The sequence below is a fragment of the Sorex araneus genome, chromosome 4 (assembly GCF_027595985.1).
Source record: "Sorex araneus isolate mSorAra2 chromosome 4, mSorAra2.pri, whole genome shotgun sequence".
Lineage (NCBI taxonomy): Eukaryota > Metazoa > Chordata > Mammalia > Eulipotyphla > Soricidae > Sorex > Sorex araneus.
In genome coordinates, this window is record NC_073305.1 from 191,701,608 (window position 1) to 191,720,884 (window position 19,277).

The 19,277-nt window shown below is 64.9% G+C and overlaps 1 protein-coding gene across 3 annotated transcripts; it reads right to left on the bottom strand.

The window, feature by feature from the left end:
- Positions 1 to 3,839: 3,839 nt before the first annotated feature.
- Positions 3,840 to 15,355, bottom strand: MICALL2 (MICAL like 2). Of its 3 annotated transcripts, XM_055136139.1 has the most exons (17): positions 15,133 to 15,355; positions 12,305 to 12,353; positions 11,983 to 12,124; positions 10,871 to 11,034; positions 10,622 to 10,737; positions 10,055 to 10,552; positions 9,428 to 9,654; positions 9,262 to 9,349; positions 8,791 to 8,918; positions 8,423 to 8,554; positions 8,182 to 8,228; positions 7,985 to 8,108; positions 7,789 to 7,879; positions 7,635 to 7,708; positions 4,690 to 4,804; positions 4,261 to 4,307; positions 3,964 to 4,140 (listed from the first exon to the last, which is right to left on the bottom strand). In XM_055136139.1, the coding sequence occupies exons 1-17, from the start codon at positions 15,273 to 15,275 to the stop codon at positions 4,046 to 4,048; spliced, it is 2,280 nt and encodes a 759-aa protein (XP_054992114.1). In that variant the 5' UTR covers positions 15,276 to 15,355; the 3' UTR covers positions 3,964 to 4,045. The 3 variants fall into 3 exon arrangements, with proteins under 3 accessions (XP_054992113.1, XP_054992115.1, XP_054992114.1); XM_055136138.1 differs by lacking the exon at positions 4,261 to 4,307 and having other exon boundaries at positions 3,840 to 4,140; XM_055136140.1 differs by lacking the exons at positions 4,261 to 4,307; positions 8,423 to 8,554 and having other exon boundaries at positions 3,840 to 4,140.
- Between the last annotated feature and the right edge of the window lie 3,922 nt (positions 15,356 to 19,277).

Sequence of the window (19,277 nt, forward strand, 5' to 3'; positions counted from 1 at the left end):
CCGTCCATTGTACAGATGGGGAAACTGAGGCTTCCCGGGGCAGAGGGGTGGACAAGAGTGCAGTCCTGCAGCTCCACCCGGACGTGGTCAGCCTGTGACCACAGGGCGCCCCCACGCTGCGCAGAGGCCTGAGCAGTCAGTGCAGAGCGGGACCAGAGGCAAAGGGCCAGGAGCTGTCCAGGAAGGCCCATCCAAGTGGGAGGCATCACCCAGAAGGGACCCTCCAGGGGTCCCTGAGGTCAGCAGTGGGCAGGAGTGGGCGGAGGGCAGCCCCGAGCTAGCCTGTGGGTGACAGGAGCCCCTGGGGGCAGGGACCCCAAAGGGAAGGGACACCCAGGTGACAGGGGCCCCAGAACGACAGCAGATGTGCACGGCCAGGCCCCAGGAGGTGCCCCCTGCCCCACGCCCGACCCCCATTTCTGGGCACTGTGTCTGCAGGCCTGCCGGGGGCGCCCTCCCCATGCCAGGGGCGCGCAGGAGCTCCTGCAGGTGTGCAGACGGCACAGCCGGCCACCGTGTCTGGGGCAGGAGCTGGCCAGAGCTCTGGCCAGTGTAAGGCTTCAAGAGGGGAAACTGAGGCCCAGGGGGGCCACACGCACACCTGGTTGTGTCTCTTGCCCCCTGGGCCCAGCCGAGGGACGGAACCAGAGACTCGCGGGCAGGGCTGGGTCCCTCCTGCCCCAGCCTCGGGACCAATTCACCTCTCAGAGCCGGTCTGAGATATTAATTAAGATAAATCTACCTCAATTTTGAGATTCTCTTATCATGTAATTTATCAAAATTATGTTAATTATTTCTGTAGGGCAGCAAAATTATTACCTCTTTTGTGTCTGATTTGTATTAATATTCATAATTTAATAATTCAGCACCCTGACCATCTGCTCGGGAGAGCCTAGCACAACCTTCCACCGCTGTCCCCGGCATTGGCAGACACGGCCCGTCCCCCTGTCCCCACTGCCTCCCTACCTGCCACCCTGGGCACCACGCAGCCACGGTCCCCAGGGCCGCCAGCTCGTCGCTGTGGCCCCGGGCCTGCCCTGCCCCCGCACAGGTAGGCGCCGCCACCCTGCCTGGCAGGTGAGGGAGCTGAATTGACATTTTCCACACTTGGTGAGTTTTACACTGTAATTTGACATAATTAATGCTTACATTACTGCTGATAATTTAGCTAGTTAATTAAACTCGGAGGAGATAATTAAGGAAAGGCTACTGCTTGGATTGCTAATTGTTTTTGTCATTATTTCAGGGGCCGACAGCTGCCGGCTGAGTCATCCTGCTTTGTCAGCTGACGGGTCATGTGATGCAGGGTCCCCAGGGCCCCCCACTTCCAGGGGAAGGAGGCCTGCAGAAGTCTACCTGCCTGGAGTCCTGCCAGGCCTTCGGGGCGGGCCAGCCTCTCCCCTGCCCCTTTTCTTCTCCCCCTCGCCCCTCCCCCACCCCTTCCTGCCGCCCTGTTGTGCTGCCGGTGAGCCCCCCTCTGCTGAGAACTCAGTCTTGTGGACCCCGTCCAGGCCCAGGCACGAAGCTCAGTCGCCACAGCCACGGTGGGTCACCTGAGGCAGGACTTCCCCGGCTGGGCTGGGGGGCCCACACAGCAGGCTCCGGGGAAGGGGAGGCAGGCGCTGGGGGAGCATCAGCCATCAGCCGGGAGCAGAGGAAGGGCAGAGGGTGGCAGGGGCTGTGCCCAGGGCAGAGCAGGAGGCGGGGACGGCGGCCCAGCACCAGGCTTGCGCGGGGACTCGCCTGATGCATGGCCAGGGACAGATGGCCTGCCCCCAGCACTCACTCATCCAGCCACACCCTTGGGGAAGGGGGCGGGACACGTGGCCAGTTTGGGGGGGGGTGGCGCGGAGCCTGACCCTGGCAGTGGACCCCTGGCCTGGAACGCTCCATCCTGGCTGTCGGCGCCCAGCCACTGAGCTCTGCAGAGCGGAACCGGCATCTGCTCGGGGAGGCCCACCTGGGGCTGCTCCCAGGCCCTCTCTGGGGCCCAGAGGCCAGTGTCCATGTCATAGGCCGTGAGCCACAGAGCCCAGTCTGGCCCACACAGGAGGGGTCCTCGCCCAGAGGGACCAGCGAGCTTCTGGGGGCCTTGGACACACAGACCCATGGGCAGCCACAGAGCTCACGGGGCAACAGCAGAGCACTGTGGACTGTGACTGCACCCGGGACGGAGTCCGGTCTGGCTGAGTGGCACCAAAACCCTCTGCTCTAGGCCACAGAGAGACTGGAACGAAGGCCCACTCACTCATTGCTCCACAGTCTCACCCCCTCATCTGCTCCCACTCCCACTGTCACTCATCTTCACTCCCTCACACTCACACTCCCTCTCCCTCCCTCCCTCACACTCACACTCTCTCACACACTCCCTCACACTCCCACTCCCTCACACTCACACTCCCTCACACTCCCACTTCCTCACATTCCCTCCCTCACTCACACTCCCTCACACTCCCTCCTTCACACTCCCTCCCTCACACTCACACTTCCTCACACTCCCTCCCTCACACTCACTCACACTCCCTCACACTCACACTCCCTCACACTCATACTCCCTCCCTCACACACTCCCTCACTCACACTCCCTCATACTCCCTCACTCACTCCCTCATACTCACACTCCCTCTCCCTCCCTCCCTCACACTCCCTCCCTCACACTCACACTCCCTCACACTTCCCCGGCTGGGCTGGGGGGCCCACACAGCAGGCTCCGGGGAAGGGGAGGCAGGCGCTCACTCACTCACACTCCCTCACACTCACACTTCCTCACACTCATACTCCCTCCCTCACACACTCCCTCACTCACACTCCCTCATACTCCCTCACTCACTCCCTCATACTCACACTCCCTCACTCACACTTCTTCATGCTCACACTCACTCATACTCACACTCAGACTCTCACTCCCTCATACTCACACACTCTCCCTCCCTCACCCCCACACTCTGGCTCTCTTGCCCACCTGCTGGAGGCAGTCCAGGTGGGGCTGTCACCTGGGAAGTTGCAAACACCAGGTAAATCTAGGGGTGTGAAGATCTGGGTACAAGGCAGAACTGAGGGGAGCCTCTGAGGCAGCAGGAGGGAGGACTGGCCGGGACAGAAGAGGAGGGGCTGGGGGCGGGCAGGACCCCACTCACTCCCCAGTCCTCACCCCATGCAGAGACCCTCAGCTCTCTGCATGGACCCTGGTCCTGAGGACCCATGGCTCCTGAGTCCTGGTGAGCGCTGGTCAGCAGTGAAGGCCCCGCCCGGCCCGGCCTCAGTGTGCAGGGTCCCCACACACACTCGGGGGCTTAGCCCTTCCCTTCCGGCAGGCCACGGGGGGCACAGGCTCCCAGTCCCGCCGTGCCCGGTTCCATGCACGTCCCAGGGAAGCGTCCCAGGGCTTGTCATGGGGTTCTGGGGGCGCAGCTGACAGCGCCCCTTGCCTCAGTTTCCCTGGCTGAGCCTGGAGCGGCTTTGAGGACTGGCTCTCTGCCGCCCCCTGGTGGGCATGAGCTCGCACTGCAGCCCCTCTGTCCAGGACGGAGCCCGCTGCACCCCAAGCCCAGCCCTGGCACCCGCGACCCCAGCCACTGAGCGATGCGTGTGCTCAGGCTTCAGGGGGACACTCCGTCGCTCAGTGTCTGCCAGTCCCTCCAACAGTGGCTTCTGAGGGGTGAGTTATCTCCAGCCCAGGGACCCTCAGGCCCTGGGGCACGGCAAGGCCAGCGGTCTATGTGGAGGCCTGGGGCAGCAGCGACAGTGCCTCTGCCAGGGGAAGGCCGACACCCCCACAGCATCCCTCTGGGCTTCTCTTCATGGCTGACAGGGACAAGAGGGGTGTGGGGACAGAGACCAGCACAGGGGCGAGGCACTGGCCTTGCACACAGCCAACCCCACTCCCTCCCTCACCGCATGTCCCCCAGAGCAGGAGGCCAGCAACCCAGACCCAGACACACCCCAACAAGGGAGGGGGAGGGTCTGGGCATCTTTATTGAGGCCCCGAGGGCGAGGGCGGGTACAGGCTCCTGCTCGGGGCTCCGCTTGCTCGCTTGAGGCTCACTCACTCGGGGGTTCTGGTTCTGCCTTTCAGGGACCAGAAGCGGGACAAACGGTACTTGGGCTTCTTCCTCTGGTCCCCGCTGCTCCTCTGGAGGGCTGGGGTGGGGACAGCACTGCTCAAGGACGCACCCCTCTCCCCAGTGCGCCCGCCTGCGCCCCCCACCCCCCCATTGACGGGAACTGCCTAGGCCCCACCCCTGACCCGCTGCCCCTCACCCAGTTTCTCCATCATGTTCTGCAGCACCGTGTCTTCCTCTTGCTCTCTGCAATGCGGCCCCAGAGGCTTGAGGCCAGGGCCCCCCCAGCCAAGAGCTGCCCCCCACATACCCGAAACAAACACTCCCCCGCACGCGCAGACCCTCTGCAGCATCTCACCCCAGCCTGAGATAAGGGCACCGACAGGGCACACAGAAGGAACGGGCGGTGACGGGGATGGAAGGGGAGAAGCACACACTCTCTCAGCCTGGCACCTCCACACTCGGGGCCCAGAACATTCCAGGGTGCAACTTTGGGGCCCAGCAGACATGCTGGGGGCCCGGGGTGAGGGGTCATGCCTACAAACACACTCAGTTCCCCCCGTCCCGCTGCTGGACTGGGCCTGGAGTCCCTTCACCAGGGACCACTGACCTCAGCCCTGCCCCTCACCTGAGCCGGTCCTCATCCAGGAAGTCGATGATATCACTGCGCTCATTCACAGTGCTCACATACTGGCCCAGCAGGTCCTGCTCCCGCTGCCGGTCCTGGGGTGACTTCAGAGCTTCTACAGGATGGGATGGGGAGCTGCCATCAGTGGAGTCCACTGTCCCCACCCTGCATGGGGACACAGGGTCCCCACCAACATCCAGCTCCCAAGAGGGAAGGAGTGAGGAGAGAGCAGAGAGTGGTGAGAGGGGAAGGAAGAGGGAGGGGTGAAAGGAAAGGGGAGATAAGGGAGGGGGAGGGAGGGACGAGGGGGAAGGGGAATAGGGAGGATGAGGAGAGGGGTGATGGCAAGAGAGGAGGGGGAGAAGGAAGGGAGAAAGAAGAGTGCAGGGAAAAAGAGTGAGGGCAGAGGATGAGTAGGGTGAGTGGGGTTAAGTGGTGAGAGGGGTGAGTAGGAGTGAGTAGGGTGAGGAAGTGAAAAGGAGTAAAGATGAGTGGGGGGTGGGCTGAGGGGTGAGGTGAGGGGATGAGTGTGGTGAGTGGGTGAGTGTGGGGTGAGGGGTGAGCAGGGGTGAGGGGTGAGTGGGGTGAGGGGTGAGGGGTGAGCAGGGTGAGGGGCAAGTAGGGGTGGGGGCTGAGCAGGGGTGAGGGCTGAGCAGGGGTGAGTGGGTGAGTGGGGTGAGGGGTGAGTGGGGTGAGGGGCGAGCAGGGTGAGGGGCGAGCAGGGGTGAGGAGTGAGCAGGGGTGAGTGGGTGAGCAGGGGTGAGTGGGTGAGCGGGGTGAGGGGTGAGTAGGGGTGAGTGGGTGAGCAGGGGTGAGGGGCAAGTAGGGGTGAGGGCTGAGCAGGGGTGAGGGCTGAGCAGGGGTGAGTGGGTGAGCGGGGTGAGGGGTGACCGGGGTGAGGGGCGAGCAGGGGTGAGGAGCAAGTGGGGTAAGGGGCGAGCAGGGGTGAGGGGCGAGCAGGGGTGATGGGTGAGCAGGGGCGAGGGGTGAGCAGAGAGGTGAGGGGTGAGCAGGGTGAGGGGCGAGCAGGGGTAAAGGGTGAGCAGGGGTGAGTGGGTGAGTGGGGTGAGAGGCGAGAAGGGGTGAGGGGCGAGCAGGGGTGAGGAGTGAGCAGGGGTGAGTGGGTGAGTGGGGTGAGGGGTGAGCAGGGTGAGGGGTGAGCAGGGGTGAGTGAGCAGGGGTGAATGGGTGAGCGGGGTGAGGGGCGAGTAGGGGTGAGGTGTGAGCAGGGGTGAGGGGTGAGCAAGGGTGAGGGATGAGCAGGGGTGAGTGGGTGAGCAGGGTGAGGGGCGAGCAGGGGTGAGGGGTGAGCAGGGGTGAGGGGTGAGCAGGGGTGAGGGGTGAGTGGGGTGAGGGGTGAGGGCTGAGCAGGGGTGAGTGGGTGAGTGGGGTGAGGGGTGAGTGGGTGAGCGGGGTGAGGGGCGAGCAGGGGTGAGGAGTGAGCAGGGGTGAGTGGGTGAGCAGGGGTGAGTGGGTGAGCAGGGTGAGGGGCGAGCAGGGGTGAGGGGTGAGCAGGGGAGAGGGGTGAGCAGGTGTGAGGGCAAGCAGGTGTGAGGGGTGAGCAGGGGTGAAGGGTGAGCAGGGGTGAGGGGTGAGTGGGGTGAGGGCTGAGGGCTGAGCAGGGGTGAGTGGGGTGAGGGGTGAGTGGGTGAGCGGGGTGAGGGGCGAGCAGGGGTGAGGAGTGAGCAGGGGCGAGTGGGTGAGCGAGGTGAGGGGTGAGCAGGGGTGAGGAGTGAGCAGGGGTGAGTGGGTGAGCAGGGGTGAGTGGGTGAGCGGGGTGATGGGTGAGTAGGGGTGAGTGGGTGAGCAGGGGTGAGGGCTGAGCAGGTGTGAGTGGGGTGAGTGGGGTGAGGGGCAAGCAGGGGTGAGGGGCGAGCAGGGGTGAGTGGGTGAGTAGGGGTGATTGGGTGAGCAGGGGTGAGGGGTGAGCAGGGGTGTGGGGGAGTGGGGTTAGGGGTAAGCAGGGGTGAGGGTCGAGAAGGGGTGAGGGGCGAGCAGGGTTGAGGAGTGAGCAGGGGTGAGCGGGTGAGTGGGGCAAGTAGGGGTGAGTGGGTGATTGTGGTGAGGGGTGAGCGGGGTGAGGGGCGAGCAGGGGTGAGTGGGTGAGCAGGGGTGAGGGGTGAGCAGGGGTGAGGGGTGAGTGGGGTGAGGGGTAAGGGCTGAGCAGGGGTGAGTGGGTGAGTGGGGTGAGGGGTGAGTGAGTGAGCGGGGTGAGGGGCGAGCAGGGGTGAGGAGTGAGCAGGGGTGAGTGGGTGAGCAGGGGTGAGTGGGCGAGAGAGGTGAGGGGCGAGCAGGGGTGAGGAGTGAGCAGGGATGAGTGGGTGAGCAGGGGTGAGTGGGTGAGCGGGGTGATGGGTGAGTAGGGGTGAGTGGGTGAGCAGGGGTGAGGGCTGAGCAGGTATGAGTGGGGTGAGTGGGGTGAGGGGCAAGCAGGGGTGAGGAGCAAGCGGGGTGAGGGGCGAGCAGGGGTGAGTGGGTGAGTGGGGCAAGTAGGGGTGAGTGGGTGAGTGTGGTGAGGGGTGAGCGGGGTAAGGGGCGAGCAGGGGTGAGTGGGTGAGCGGGGTGAGGGACGAGTAGGGGTGAGGGGTGAGCAGGGGTGAGGGGTGAGCAAGGGTGAGGGGTGAGCAGGGGTGAGTGGGTGAGCGGGGTGAGGGGTGAGTGGGGTGATGTGAGAGCAGGGGTGAGTGGGTGAGCAGAGTGGGGGCGAGCAGGGGTGAGGGGTGAGCAGGGGTGAGTGGGGTGAGGGTGTGTGGGGTGAGGGGTGAGCAGGGGTGAGTGGGTGAGCAGGGTGAGGGGTGAGCAGGGGTGAGTGGGGCGAGTAGGAGAGAGGCAGGAGGAGAGCACCCTGTGAGCACTCCCAGATGGGCCCCAAGTGAGGTGTGGGGTGTGAGTGGGGGCAGCCAGGTGAAACCCGAGGTGCCCACTGGCCCTTGGATGAGACGCACCTGGCTTGGCCATCAGTGTCCGCAGCTCGTCCTGCAGGTCCAGCTGCCGCTGCTCCAGGCGCTGATCCCTGGCCCTGAAGGGGCCGGAGTGAGAGCGGGACAGGGGGCGGGGGGACGGGGGCAGGGGACCCGCGGCCCAGGCCCAGGCACCCACTTGTACATCAGCTCCGACTCCAGCCGCAGCAGCAGCTGCTTCTCGTGAATGAGGCGGAACCACTCGACCATGAGCGCGTCCTCGGAGGGGTCTGTGGGACGGGGGCTCCTGAGGCTGGTGGGCAGGGCGGGAGGGAGGCTGGGTGGGGCCGGCAGGGATGGGGACAGGAGGGCTGGGGGGGTCTGGGCTGCCTCACCCCCCTCAGCGGCCCGCAGGCGCTGCTCCAGCCCCACGCCGGTGCGCTCCAGGGCGTCCAGCTGGTTCCCAATGGCCTGGACCTGCCTCTGGATCTCAGCGGGCGGCAGGTAGTCGGCGGGCAGCTGTGGACGGCGGGGTGAGCAGCAGTCGGGGTACAGGCCCGGGGCTGCCCCAAACCCCACTGGCTCTACTCACCCTGACCGGGGAGATCGCGGCCTGGCCTGCGGGCGTGGGGGAGGCCCCTGCAGGGTGGTGGGTCAGTCAAGCCCACAGGCTGAACACGGCCCCTCCCAGGCCCCACAACCCCTTCCTCGGTGGGTGCCGGCCACCCTGGGTCCTGGTCAGAGCTGGGGCTCCAGCACCCCCTCCCTCAGCACCCCCAATGTGCCACTTGGCGTCCTCCCAGCTGCCCTCGACCAGGCGTGCCCTGGCAGACCTGGGTCCCCCCGGGGCTGGGGCTCCGTCCCCTCCCGCTGGCCACTGGGCTTGTGCTGGATCCGGTCTCCAGAGAGGCTCAGGCTGGGGGGCACCAGCAGCTTCCTGCGCGGGGCGGGGCCCGGGGAAGCAACTGGGGGCGGGGGGCCGCTCAGAAGCAAGTCCAGCAGGGCCCTGGCCCCTGCCCCTCCAAGCACCCTGGCCGTCCGGGGACAGAGCAGACCCGTGTCCCGGCTGGGCACAAGGGGCAGGGCCTGAGGGCAGACGGCGGCTCCAAGTCCAAAGAGGGGAGGCTGGGCGGGCCTGAGGCTGGCCAGTGTCCACCCCCCAGCCTTCTCCAGAGTGGCCACAGGCCCTGTCAGCGCCTACCTGGGGACTGGGACCCAGGGCCAACAGGCCGCACAGGGGTCAGAGTGACACGGACAGCCCCTTTGGGGCTTCCCAAGAACTTCTGGGGCATCTCGCTGGCCCCCCTTGGCTCCTTCAGCTCCAGAGACCTGGACAGGGCAGGGCGAGCACAGGGTGAGGCTTGTGGTGAACTGGCCACGGACTTGAGCCCTAGACCCCAGAACAAGGTGGCCTGGCTGTGTGAGGGGCAGGACACGCCAGGCCTCGTGACCAGGAGCCCCCAATCGTGTGCTCAGCCCAGGGGGGAGTGCACCACCCACTGCCCACTCCCCCGAGGACGACCCCCAGCGTCCACTCCCCTAAGGAAAGACCCCCAGCGTCCACTTCCCTGAGGATAGCCCCCGGCACAGGGAGACCCCAGCTGCTGGGGCAGCAGAGAACCCGACCCTCTCCTGCCCGGCTGCAGGTAGAGGGTGGACGCTCGGGCCTCACCTCCCCACTGGGCCCCTCTGCACAGGCTTCAGACGGCCCCTCCATGCTGCAGGGTCCTCCTCACTCGCTGCAGGGCTGCCCCCGGGGCCTGGCAGGGCAGGAGATGTCAGGGGGGTCGGGGCTGGGGCCCCCCCGCCCTCTCCGGGCCCCCACTGGCCACACTGACCCTTCACCAGTGAGGATTCGGGTTTGGGCCTGGCGCTGGCACCGTCCACCTCCGTGGCCCCCCGGCTCCCCCCTGCTGCAGGAGGGGTGCCCACCCTTGGGGGCGCAGGCAACTGAGTCTTCCCGGGAGCACCGAGGGCCTGGGGAGGCCGGCTGGCTACTAGACTTGCTCGTGGCCCCTCCGTTGAGCCAGGGTGGGAATCTGAGGCCGTGGAGGGTCGGGGGGCACTGTGGGTGACAGATGGCATCGGGCACGGGTAAAGTCAGGACCCAGGGGCAGCTGGTCTCCGTGCACCCCAAGGGAGGAGCGGGCAGCAGCGCCCAGGGAAGGCCAACCCGCTGGACAGGGAGCCGAGGCAAGTGCCGACACAGACCCAGACCAGTGAGCCCCACGGCCTCCCGTCCCACAGGCCTTCCAGTGGGGTCCCCAAGGACAAGGGCAGCAGGCGGGGCCAGGCCCTGGCGTGAAACTCGCCCAGTGGGAGAGACGGAACCAGAGGACCCCCACCTCCCTGGGGCCGAGGACATCAGAGCCCCCCGCCCTTGTCACGTCGGCTCCTGGCCTGGGCTCCTCATAGCTATGTGGGAGGGGCCAACGGGCGGCCCAGGATGCGCCTGGGCCCCTCACCTGGTGCCGCCGGGCCCCGGAAGGGCCTTTTGGAGGAAGCTCAGCGCCTGCTCCCGGGAGGGGCCCGAGGTCCCTGGTGTCGGTGTGACCCTCTCCCGGGCCCCCTGTGTCCTGGAGGCTGGTGGGGTCCAGGCCGGGGTGGCCCTGGGGCCCGGAGATGCAGGGCTCCGACCGGAGTCCAGGCTGTGGGGGGTCACCGCCAGGTGCGGGCCAGGCACTGCTGCGCCCTGTGCCGGCGACGGCCACCCTGCCGGGCATCTGTTGGCCACGGGGGTGCTAACCGTGCCGGCCGAGGGGAGCCTGGGCCCTGGGGTGGGGATGCCGCCCCGGGCCGGCCCAGGTCCTGCCTCGCCCCCCCTGCCAGCCTGCCGCAGGGTGCTGGTGGCCAGGGGCTCCGTGGGGGCGGCCCTGGGCTGGTGGCTGGTGCAGAGGAAGACGCCCGGCTCCCCCGTGGCCCGGTAGCTCCCAGCGTGCAGGGTGCTGGAGCAGACGGAGCACCTGCAGGGGGGCGTAGCTCAGGCCCCGCCCCTACCCCCCGCCCAGCCTCCCAGGGGTCCCTCGGCCCACCTGAAGCAGCTGCGGTGGAAGAGCCGCCCCTCAACCAGGTAGCGCTGCACCAGGTGGACCTGCCGCCCACAGATGCCACACGCACTGCTGCTGACCGGGCTGCTCCCGGCACGGCCCTGTGGGGCGGGGGGTTGAGGGCAGGGCCAGGTAGTGAGGCCCAAGTACTGCTACCAGGCTTAGGGCCTCGGTTTGCCCATCTGTGCACAGGTCACCTCCTCCCACACTGCAGGGAGAAGCTAGGGTGCTTACAGCCTTTGGGGGAGGGCCCTCTGCTCCCTGCTCCTCCTTCCGCTGGGCGCTGGGGGCTGGGGGCTTCATCCGCCCTGGACTGGTGGGCTGGGCCAGCACCTTCTTTCCAGAAGGTTCTGCATCTGGATCCCCCAAGGATCGCTTCACACCGGCCACACCGCCGACTGGAAAAGACCAGGGGAGTGGGTGCTCCTGGCCACAGCCCCTGGGTCCTGGACGGGGCTCAGACAGGTGCCCACAGCAGACCCCACAGCCCTGAGACGAAGCGGCTTCTGCAGCGAGACAGCAGCCGGTCCAGAAAAGCCTGGCAGGGGGGCAGCAGGGAGGGCGTCTGCCTTGCATGCGGCCGACCTGGGTTCAATACCCAGCATCCCATATGGTCCCTGAGCACCGCCAGGAATAATTCCTGAGTGCAGAGCCAGGAGTAACCCCTGTGCATAGCCAGGTGTGACCCAAAAAGAAAAAAAAGCCTCCAGGGACCCACACGCAGCATAGTGTGTGTGTGTGTGTGTGTGTGTGAGTAAGTGAGACAGTAGACAGTATGTGAGTGTGTCAGCATGTGACTGTAAGAATGTGAGTGTAGTAGCGTGTGAGTGTAAGAGGTATGTGTGTGTATGTCAGTGTGTTTGTGTGTGAGTGGGGGGGCAGGCAGGCAATAGGTGTATGCATGGTGGGGTGTGTGGGGGAAGGTGCTGGGTGCCCATACACACATCATGTGAGGGTCACTCACTGGGCACCGCACCCCTACCTGCGTCAAGGTCACTCACTGGATGCCCCACCCATGCTGGGGTCACTCACTGGGCGCCCCACTCATGCTGGGGTCACTCACTGGGTGCTCCAGCCCATGCTGAGGTCACTCACTGGATGCCCCCACCTCATGTCAGGGTCACTCACTGGGTGCCCCATCCATGCTGGGGTCACTTACTGGACGCCCCCGCCTCATGTGAGGGTCACTCACTGGGCACCCCACCCCTGCTGGGGTCACTCACTGGGCACCCCACTCATGCTGGGGTCACTCACTGGGTGCTCCAGCCCATGCTGAGCTCACTGGATGCCCCCAACTCATGTCAGGGTCACTCACTGGGCGCCCCACCCCGGCTGGGGTCACTCACTGGGTGCCCGCCCATGGAAGTAGTTGTAGTACTGAGACACGTAGGTCAGGATACTCAGCCGGTCAGGCACCTTCAGGGCCACCATGTCCTCTGCATCCAGCAGGGCTGGGATCCCCAGCTCCTCCTCGGCCACCTGGAATGCCTGGGGGAGGGTCTTGTCAGCACCCCTACCCCACCCCTTTCTCTAGGGAAGGGCCGAGGCAGGGACACAGGCCACAGGCCAGAATGGGGCAGGGCAGGGCCAGGCCAGAGGCGGGGCAGGGCAGGGCAGGGCTGGACCCTCGGCAGGTGGGCTGTGGTGAGTGGCCGGGTGAGCCCTCACCAGCTTGTTGTTCTCATAGATGTTCTCCTTCCGGAGGGCGTCGTAGTTGCTGGAAAACAAGAGGACACATGTCTGAGCATCTCGGAGTCAGGAGGGAGGCACTGGGGAGAGCGGGTGGACAAGAGGGCCCGGAGTCACCCACCAGAGGGACCCGCCACAGGGGTGCTGAGTGTCCAGCTCTGGAGGTGACCAGCACACAGAGGTGGCAGGGCTGGAGGCTGGAGGGTGCCGGGTCCCAAGGACCAGTGAAGGGTGGCCTTGACGTCACAACTATACACACATGCATGCACACACATGCACACTCACATGTGCACACAGTCACACCACACACACATACAGTCACACCACACTCACATACACACACTCATGTGCACACACACACACCACTCACATATACACACTCATACATGTGCACACTCACAAGCACACACACAAAAACACACACATGCACAGTGGCACAACAGTCACATTCCACAATCACATGCACCCACATATATACGTGACACACAATCACTGTCACACACACCCGCACAAAGGTTTGCACTCTGGCGTGAATGGACTCTTCTGGACAGACCTTTGGGGCCTTGACCCTCCTCGCACCAGGAACCACCACCTGGGCGTCCCTGCAATGGAGGCAGCTGGCTCATAAACACCCTCCCAGGGAACACGTTCCAGATGCTTCTGCAACCCTCCGAGAGCACCTGGGGGCTCTGTGCCAACCAGATGGCAGGGCTGCCTCCAGGAGGGCAGGGCTGCCTTCATGCATCTGGGCACCTGCGTCCAGGGCCCATGGGGACACTGGCCAGCACTGCTGTCTGGCCCTGCTGGTCTGCCGGAGCCTCACAGTCTGTGTGGGGGGCCCAGGACCCTGACAGCCCCAAGCAAGGCTCCCTGCAGGACAGCACCCCACTGACCCACACACAGGTCCCCGTCCCTGCAGCGGTGGGAGTCCCAGGCCTGCACCTCAGGAGCCCACTTGGCCTCAGCCACGACCCCAGGCCCCCATGACCATCTCTGCAGGAAGCCGGGGTCCTGAGCTAGGCATCCCCATCCCTGCCCAAGGGCACAGACCCCACTGGCCATGCTCAGGACCCGTGGCTGTTCTGCAGCCACCAGCTGCAGCCAGTCAAGCTCCAGCCACTGAGTGTGCCCCTGCACTGGGGTCCCTGGGGAATGCCCCCTCTCCACATGAGGGGGCCTGGGGAATGCCCCCTCCACATTCCAGGGCTCTGGGGAATGTCCCCCCTGTTTACATTCCAGTGTCCTGGGGAGTGTTCACCCCCCATGTCTGGTGGGGCCTGGGGAATGCCCCCCTTCCCCCCACATTCCAGGGCCTGTGGAATGTTCCCCTTTCCACATTCCGGGGAGCCCTGACCTCACTCCCTTTCCTGGAATCCAGTGCCCCCCATGGGTGCTTCCCCCAGGCAGCCTCAGGGGGTCCTGTATCCAGCACATCTGGAGCCAATCCTACCTGGCAGGGAGCTGGGGGGAGCTGGGACAGGCAGAGGCCACCCAGAGTGGGGACACAGGGACCTTCCCCTCCTGCAGGCTGCAGGGTGGGGGGCCGGGCTCAGCAGGATGGGGTGACCATGCTGCAGAGGGAGCCCCACTGCTAGAAGCTCTGCTGGCCAACTGCAGGTGGGTGTCTTGGGACCCCCAGGGCAGCCCGGGAACCCCCCTCGCAGCTCCTCCCTGGCAGCTTGTGTGTTTTGTGTGTTTGCAGGTCCAGGAGGAACACAGCCGCAAGTCAATCTGACACCCCTTTGTGAAAGCTGCTGGGGCAGCCCCACCCCAAGTCTGCCCGGAAGGGCCACTCAGCGCCTTCTTTCTCCCGCCTCCTCGGCCTCCGGGCAGGGCCTGTTTGTCCAGGGTGGCCACTCACTCATGGCCAGCAGATGTGGCCACCGGGGAGCAGCCCCCGGCTCCGGCCCCGAGAGCCCAGCACCCCACCCCAGACTCTGGCACTGCCACAGAGGTGAGGCAGACACTCCTCTGGGCTGAAAGGAAGCTGGGGACAAAGGCTCCCACGTCCTGGAGACCAGCCGGGACAGCGGGCAGGATGTGCACTTCCCTGGAGTAAGGGTCCTCCCAAAGGCCAGCCAGGCCACGAGACCTAGACCCCTGGGATCATCCAGAGACTCTGCCTCACAGCGAGAGCCCCTACCTCTGTCCGCTGGCACCCACGTCGGCGTCCCATGCTCACACTGGGCAGCCCTGCATGCCTGGGCAGGCACAGCCTGGGAAGGCCCTGGTCAGGCAGCTACTGGACTGTGCCCCCGCCAAGATGCAGATGCTGGCTCCGTCCCAGCCCTTCTGCCCCGCTGCAGCTGATGGGACTCAAGGGAAGCGCAGACGCTATGGCCCCGTGAAGCTTCCGTGGCACCCCACCCTGGGTGCTGCCCCCAATGCGGCTTTCACTGTCCAGCATCACACAGGGCAAATGAATCTGCTCTGTACCCTCCCAGAGGCCGGGTGGGGCTCCAGGGTGCAGAGCTCGCCCAGGCGGTCAGTGTTTGTGGGGAGGGGGTCTGGATGGGGTGGGGTCCGGCTGCAGTCCACCTCCTGGGTGCCCAGCGATGGGGCCCAATTGGCTGGAGCCTCAAACAGGATCGGGGGTGGGGGGCCCTGGTACTCCCCTGAAGCATGCACGGGCCAGGGCTGGGCAGGAGACCCCGGGACTCGCGAGGGCATCGGGCGGGACTTTCCCACGGAGGCAGAGGACTGAGTCACACGCACTGACCGCCAGGGACAGCTCCACTTGCTGGACACGCAAACTCTCCGAGGCTGGGCCGGCCTCGGTTTCCCAGCGGAGGCCGGCGAGCACTCACATGAGGTCCGGCCGGTGGCGGTGCAGAATGGCACAGAAGGCCAGGCCGTCGCGGAAGGACGTGGTCATGTTGGTGATGCTCACGTCCCGGTAGCCCTCGCACTGCTGTCGGCACCACTGCTGCAGAGCCCTGATGGCGGCCATGCGGCTCCCGGGGCCCCTCACGCGCGGACACGCCGCCGCCGAGAGCCGGACAGCGCACGTCTGGCGACGCCGGCCGAAGTCCGCCGCGGGCCCCGCCCCCTCAGGCCCCGCCCCCGCGCTCTGCGCCGCGGATAGACCACGCCCTGTAGGGCCCGCCTGGAGGCCACGCCCCCGCGCTCCGCAACGCTGATAGGCCCCGCCCATCAGGCCCCGCCCCTAGCGCGCGAGTCCCCGGTAGGACCCGCCCATCCGGGGCCCAGCTCCCTCCCTCTCCACCCCCCACCTCAAGTCCCTCTAAGGGTTCTGATAGGCTGCGGTGCCGAGCCGCCAGGCCCCGCCCCCAAAGGTCCCACCCCCATGATAGGCCCCGCCCCAGACACGCCTATGTCAGGGACCCCGCGTGCCTACCCCGGCCGTTCCCCCTGGGGCGTCCCCCCCGCCCTCCGGAAGGGGAAGTTCACGAAGCAGGAGGAACTGGGCCTTTCCCAGCTTCATGGGCTGAGAGGCCGGCGCGGGCCGGAGCTGCTGGGACCTGGCGGGGGATCCCAGGCCTGGGTCTTCTGAAAACTTTGCCATGGGGCAAGACCGGCCCCCGCGCCAGCCCCTCCCCTGCCCAGACCTTGGGGTGCAGGGGACAGGGAACGGAGGAGTGCGGTCACCTCTGCCTTCCTGCCGGGCGAGGGGGGTGCCAGTGCCCAGATGCCCCTTGTGTCTCCTTCCTGGGGTGGGGATGAGGTCAGAACGCCCTCTGGGGATGTGGGATGACTGGGCCTGGCCAGGCCCCTGACTTGTCCAGGCAAGACAAGGTGTTTTCCTACGGGCAGCCCCTGGCAGGGCTGCTCTGTACTTCCAGGTCAGAATGGCCAGGGCGCCTTCCTGCCACCCAGTCAAGTCAGAGCCGCTGCCGGCTGCCCCGGAAGGCTGACCATTGACTGCATGCAAGTAGGGGCTCTGCAGTGTGAGGGCCACTGCTGGCCTTTCCTGGGGATTCCCGTGAGACCTTGGAACCAGGGTGTCTGTGGTCCCCAGGGAGGCCACGGGGATCTCAGGTGGGCTAGGGCCCAGAGGTTCCCCATTGCCACGGTTGCTAGTCTCCCAGTCTGCCCACATCTGTCCTGTCCAGGAGCTGCCACGAGCCCCCCCCAACCCAGGCCACCCTTTTGGCAGCGAGGAACCCTTCTGGGAAGCCTGCTGGAGCAGCCACACCCTGTCTGACTGGCCTCCCAGAGGAGTCTGAATAAAGTCCAGTCCTTATCACCTGCCACTCCCTGTCCCCCCCTTTCCGGCCTCAGCCGTGCCCAGTGCTCATCCCCCTGAACCTCAGGACCTACTCAACAGCTGACGCCACCTGGACCTCACTTCCGGATCCCCAGAGCAGCTTGGCAGATTCCACCACTCTGTGAGACGTACATCTACCTGTCCAGCAGGCATGTGGGCACCCTGTCCTACCCTTGTCCCCTCTGCCTCCCCTAGGGGCACTGGGCACCATCTATCCCCTCCAGGCTAGAGTCCGAATGGCAGGATGGTGCTTGGTGGGGGTCACTCACCCTGAAACTGCCAGGGCCCCCCAAGGCCACTGCCTTCCTTCTCTAGGCGCACCCTGCCCCCGTCACATGCTTTCAGCCCAGTGGCCTGAGACATCTGGGTGGGCGCTGGGAAGAGGCTAGCTTTGACAGCAGCCCACTCAAGAGCAGAGTCCATCTGTCCGCACTTAACTGCCCCCCCCCGGGGGCTCCCCTGGATGAGCTTCGTCATGGCATCTGCACCTACTTGACATGGACTTTGAGAAGCTTCTGAGAGCCAGAGGAGGGGAGGGGCTGAGCTGCCTGGCCTCAGGGCACTGGGGCGGCATGGACCCATCCCAGAAAGGCAGGGTTGACCCAAGAATTGAGTTCCTGCTTAGCCTGTGTGAACTTGTGCTTTAGAAAACTCAACTTGGGAGAAGATGGGCTGTAGTTCACGCCAGAGCACACGCCCAACGCACGCATGGCAAGGTTCTGCATTCCACCCCAGAGCAGCGACCCTGGGCACTGCACCACCAACCCCTTGAAGCTAGGACAAACTACAGAGGTGACTCTGGGTGCCCCAGCACCACTAAGGATGTAGCACTGCACTGCACTGCATCACTGTCGTCCGTTGCTCATTGATTCGCTTAAGTGGGCACCAGTAACGTCTCCATTGTGAGACTTCTTGTTACTGTTTTTGGCATATCCAATACACCATGGGTAGCTTGCGAGGCTTTGCTGTGCGGGCGGGATACTCTTAGTAGCTTGCTGGACTCTGAGAGGGACAGAGGAATTGAACCTAGGTCAGCCCAAGGCAAACGCCCTACCTGCTGTGCTATAGCTAATTGAAACCGCTAAGGATATTCTGTTAAAAAAAATTAGGGGCAGGATCAGTAGTACAGAAGGGAGGACACTTGCTTGCACATGGCCAACCCAGGCTTGATCGCTGGCATCCCACATGGTCCTGAGTGCAGACCAAGAGTGACCCTACCCCGAGCACTGCACCCGCCCCCTAAAAAACAACCCCTCAAAATAGTATTGCAAAGCGTCTCTTATTTCTGCCTTAGCCTGAAGGTCACTCTCCTCTCTCACTGGCCCGCTAGTACCGGATGGGTCTACATCGGTCCAAACAGTTTCTCATGCTTGCCTGCAGGCCCCCACGGGATGCCATGCCCTCAGTCACGGAGAAGGTGCCACAGGCAGGTATCAGCACAGTGGGGAGCTCCTAGCTCCTTCCTCATCACCTTCTGCTGGGGGTCTAGCAGGAAAATGAAATGGCACCACCTGCCAGGTATGGTGACTCCTCCCCCCACCTGCACCCCTCGGCCTCCCTCCTCCTCCCCTCGCCCGAACTGCCCCACTGCCTGGGGGACTCTGTACCCCTCCTCATGTCTTGCTGCCAACCTCAGCGGCTGGGATGTCATGGGTGGATGGGAAACGGCCCCTGCCTAAAGGTGCAGCCCGAGGCCAGCACGTCCACTTGCACTGCCTGTGTCTGTGAGGCGGCCCCACCCAGGGAGGCTGACCCAAGTACTGCCCTCCTCCTGGGCTGCTGGCCGGACACCCAGAACCTACAAGACATAGCATTGAACATGCTGAGACGCTTCGGGTCCCAAGACCAGCCCTGTCTGCACAGCCGCACTCACCCCAGGGAAGCAGGGGCATTCCCAGCCCAGGCCTCCTCTGAAAGGGACACGGACACAGACGCAAAAGCCCAGGGGTGGGGTTTGTGCCTGTTCTCCGCAAGACTCTCAAGCTCAGCACCGCGGTTCCCCCCTCACCTGGCCCCTGCCACCACTCAGGGCGGCGAGCCACTCCCTGGGGGAAAGCGGGCACCTAGGTCACCCGACAAAGCCAGGGCGCAGGGGAGCTGGAAGCATGTCCCCACTGAAGCCCCCCCATCAAGTGAGAAGCAATCGCCACATGCCACGGTGCATTAATTGCGCCGTGGATCGTGTATTTCCATCCCAACAGCTCACAAATAATTCACGCGGTCACCTCACTGGCTTAGGGGCGCCGGCCGGGCCCAGGCGGGAGCTTGTAGGTCGCCTCTTCGGCCAAATTTTACATTTCATTATCAGCAGCCTCGCTGGGTGTGTGAGGAGGTGCGTCCTGCCACTGTATTATTAATGGCTTTCCCGAACTGTGGCGGCCGGCCGCGCGTGCCACGCGTCATAAATATTTGATCCAGCATCCGAGTCTGCGATTCATCATTTATAACGGGTTACAAAAACATTATAAAACATTTACCGCACATTTATAGATCATCTCTGCGGCCACAGCGACGTGTCATAAATGCATTATTCATTCTGCATGCCGAGCCAGGGAGTCCTTGGAACAGATCAGGAGCGGTGCCCAAGGCCCCCAGCGCTGTGTGTCCTCAGCACCTCTCTGTGCTCAGCCAAGTGCCAGCCAAGGCCCCTCACTGAGCACCACAGACCAATGGCCCTGCCAGCTGGGCTGCAGGGGAAGCTGCCTCCAGGGCACTCAGATCCAG

What these genes read in the sequence shown, in the direction of transcription:
- MICALL2 (XM_055136138.1), bottom strand. Translation starts at nt 15,275, where the DNA reads ATGGCCGCCATCAGGGCTCTGCAGCAGTGGTGCCGACAGCAGTGCGAG. An exon ending in CCTGCGGGCCGCTGAGGGGG is followed by an intron (nt 7,880 to 7,984) that starts GTGAGGCAGCCC and finishes CCCGTCCCACAG; the next exon opens with ACCCCTCCGAGGACGCGCTC. An exon ending in GAGTCGGAGCTGATGTACAA is followed by an intron (nt 7,709 to 7,788) that starts GTGGGTGCCTGG and finishes CGGCCCCTTCAG; the next exon opens with GGCCAGGGATCAGCGCCTGG.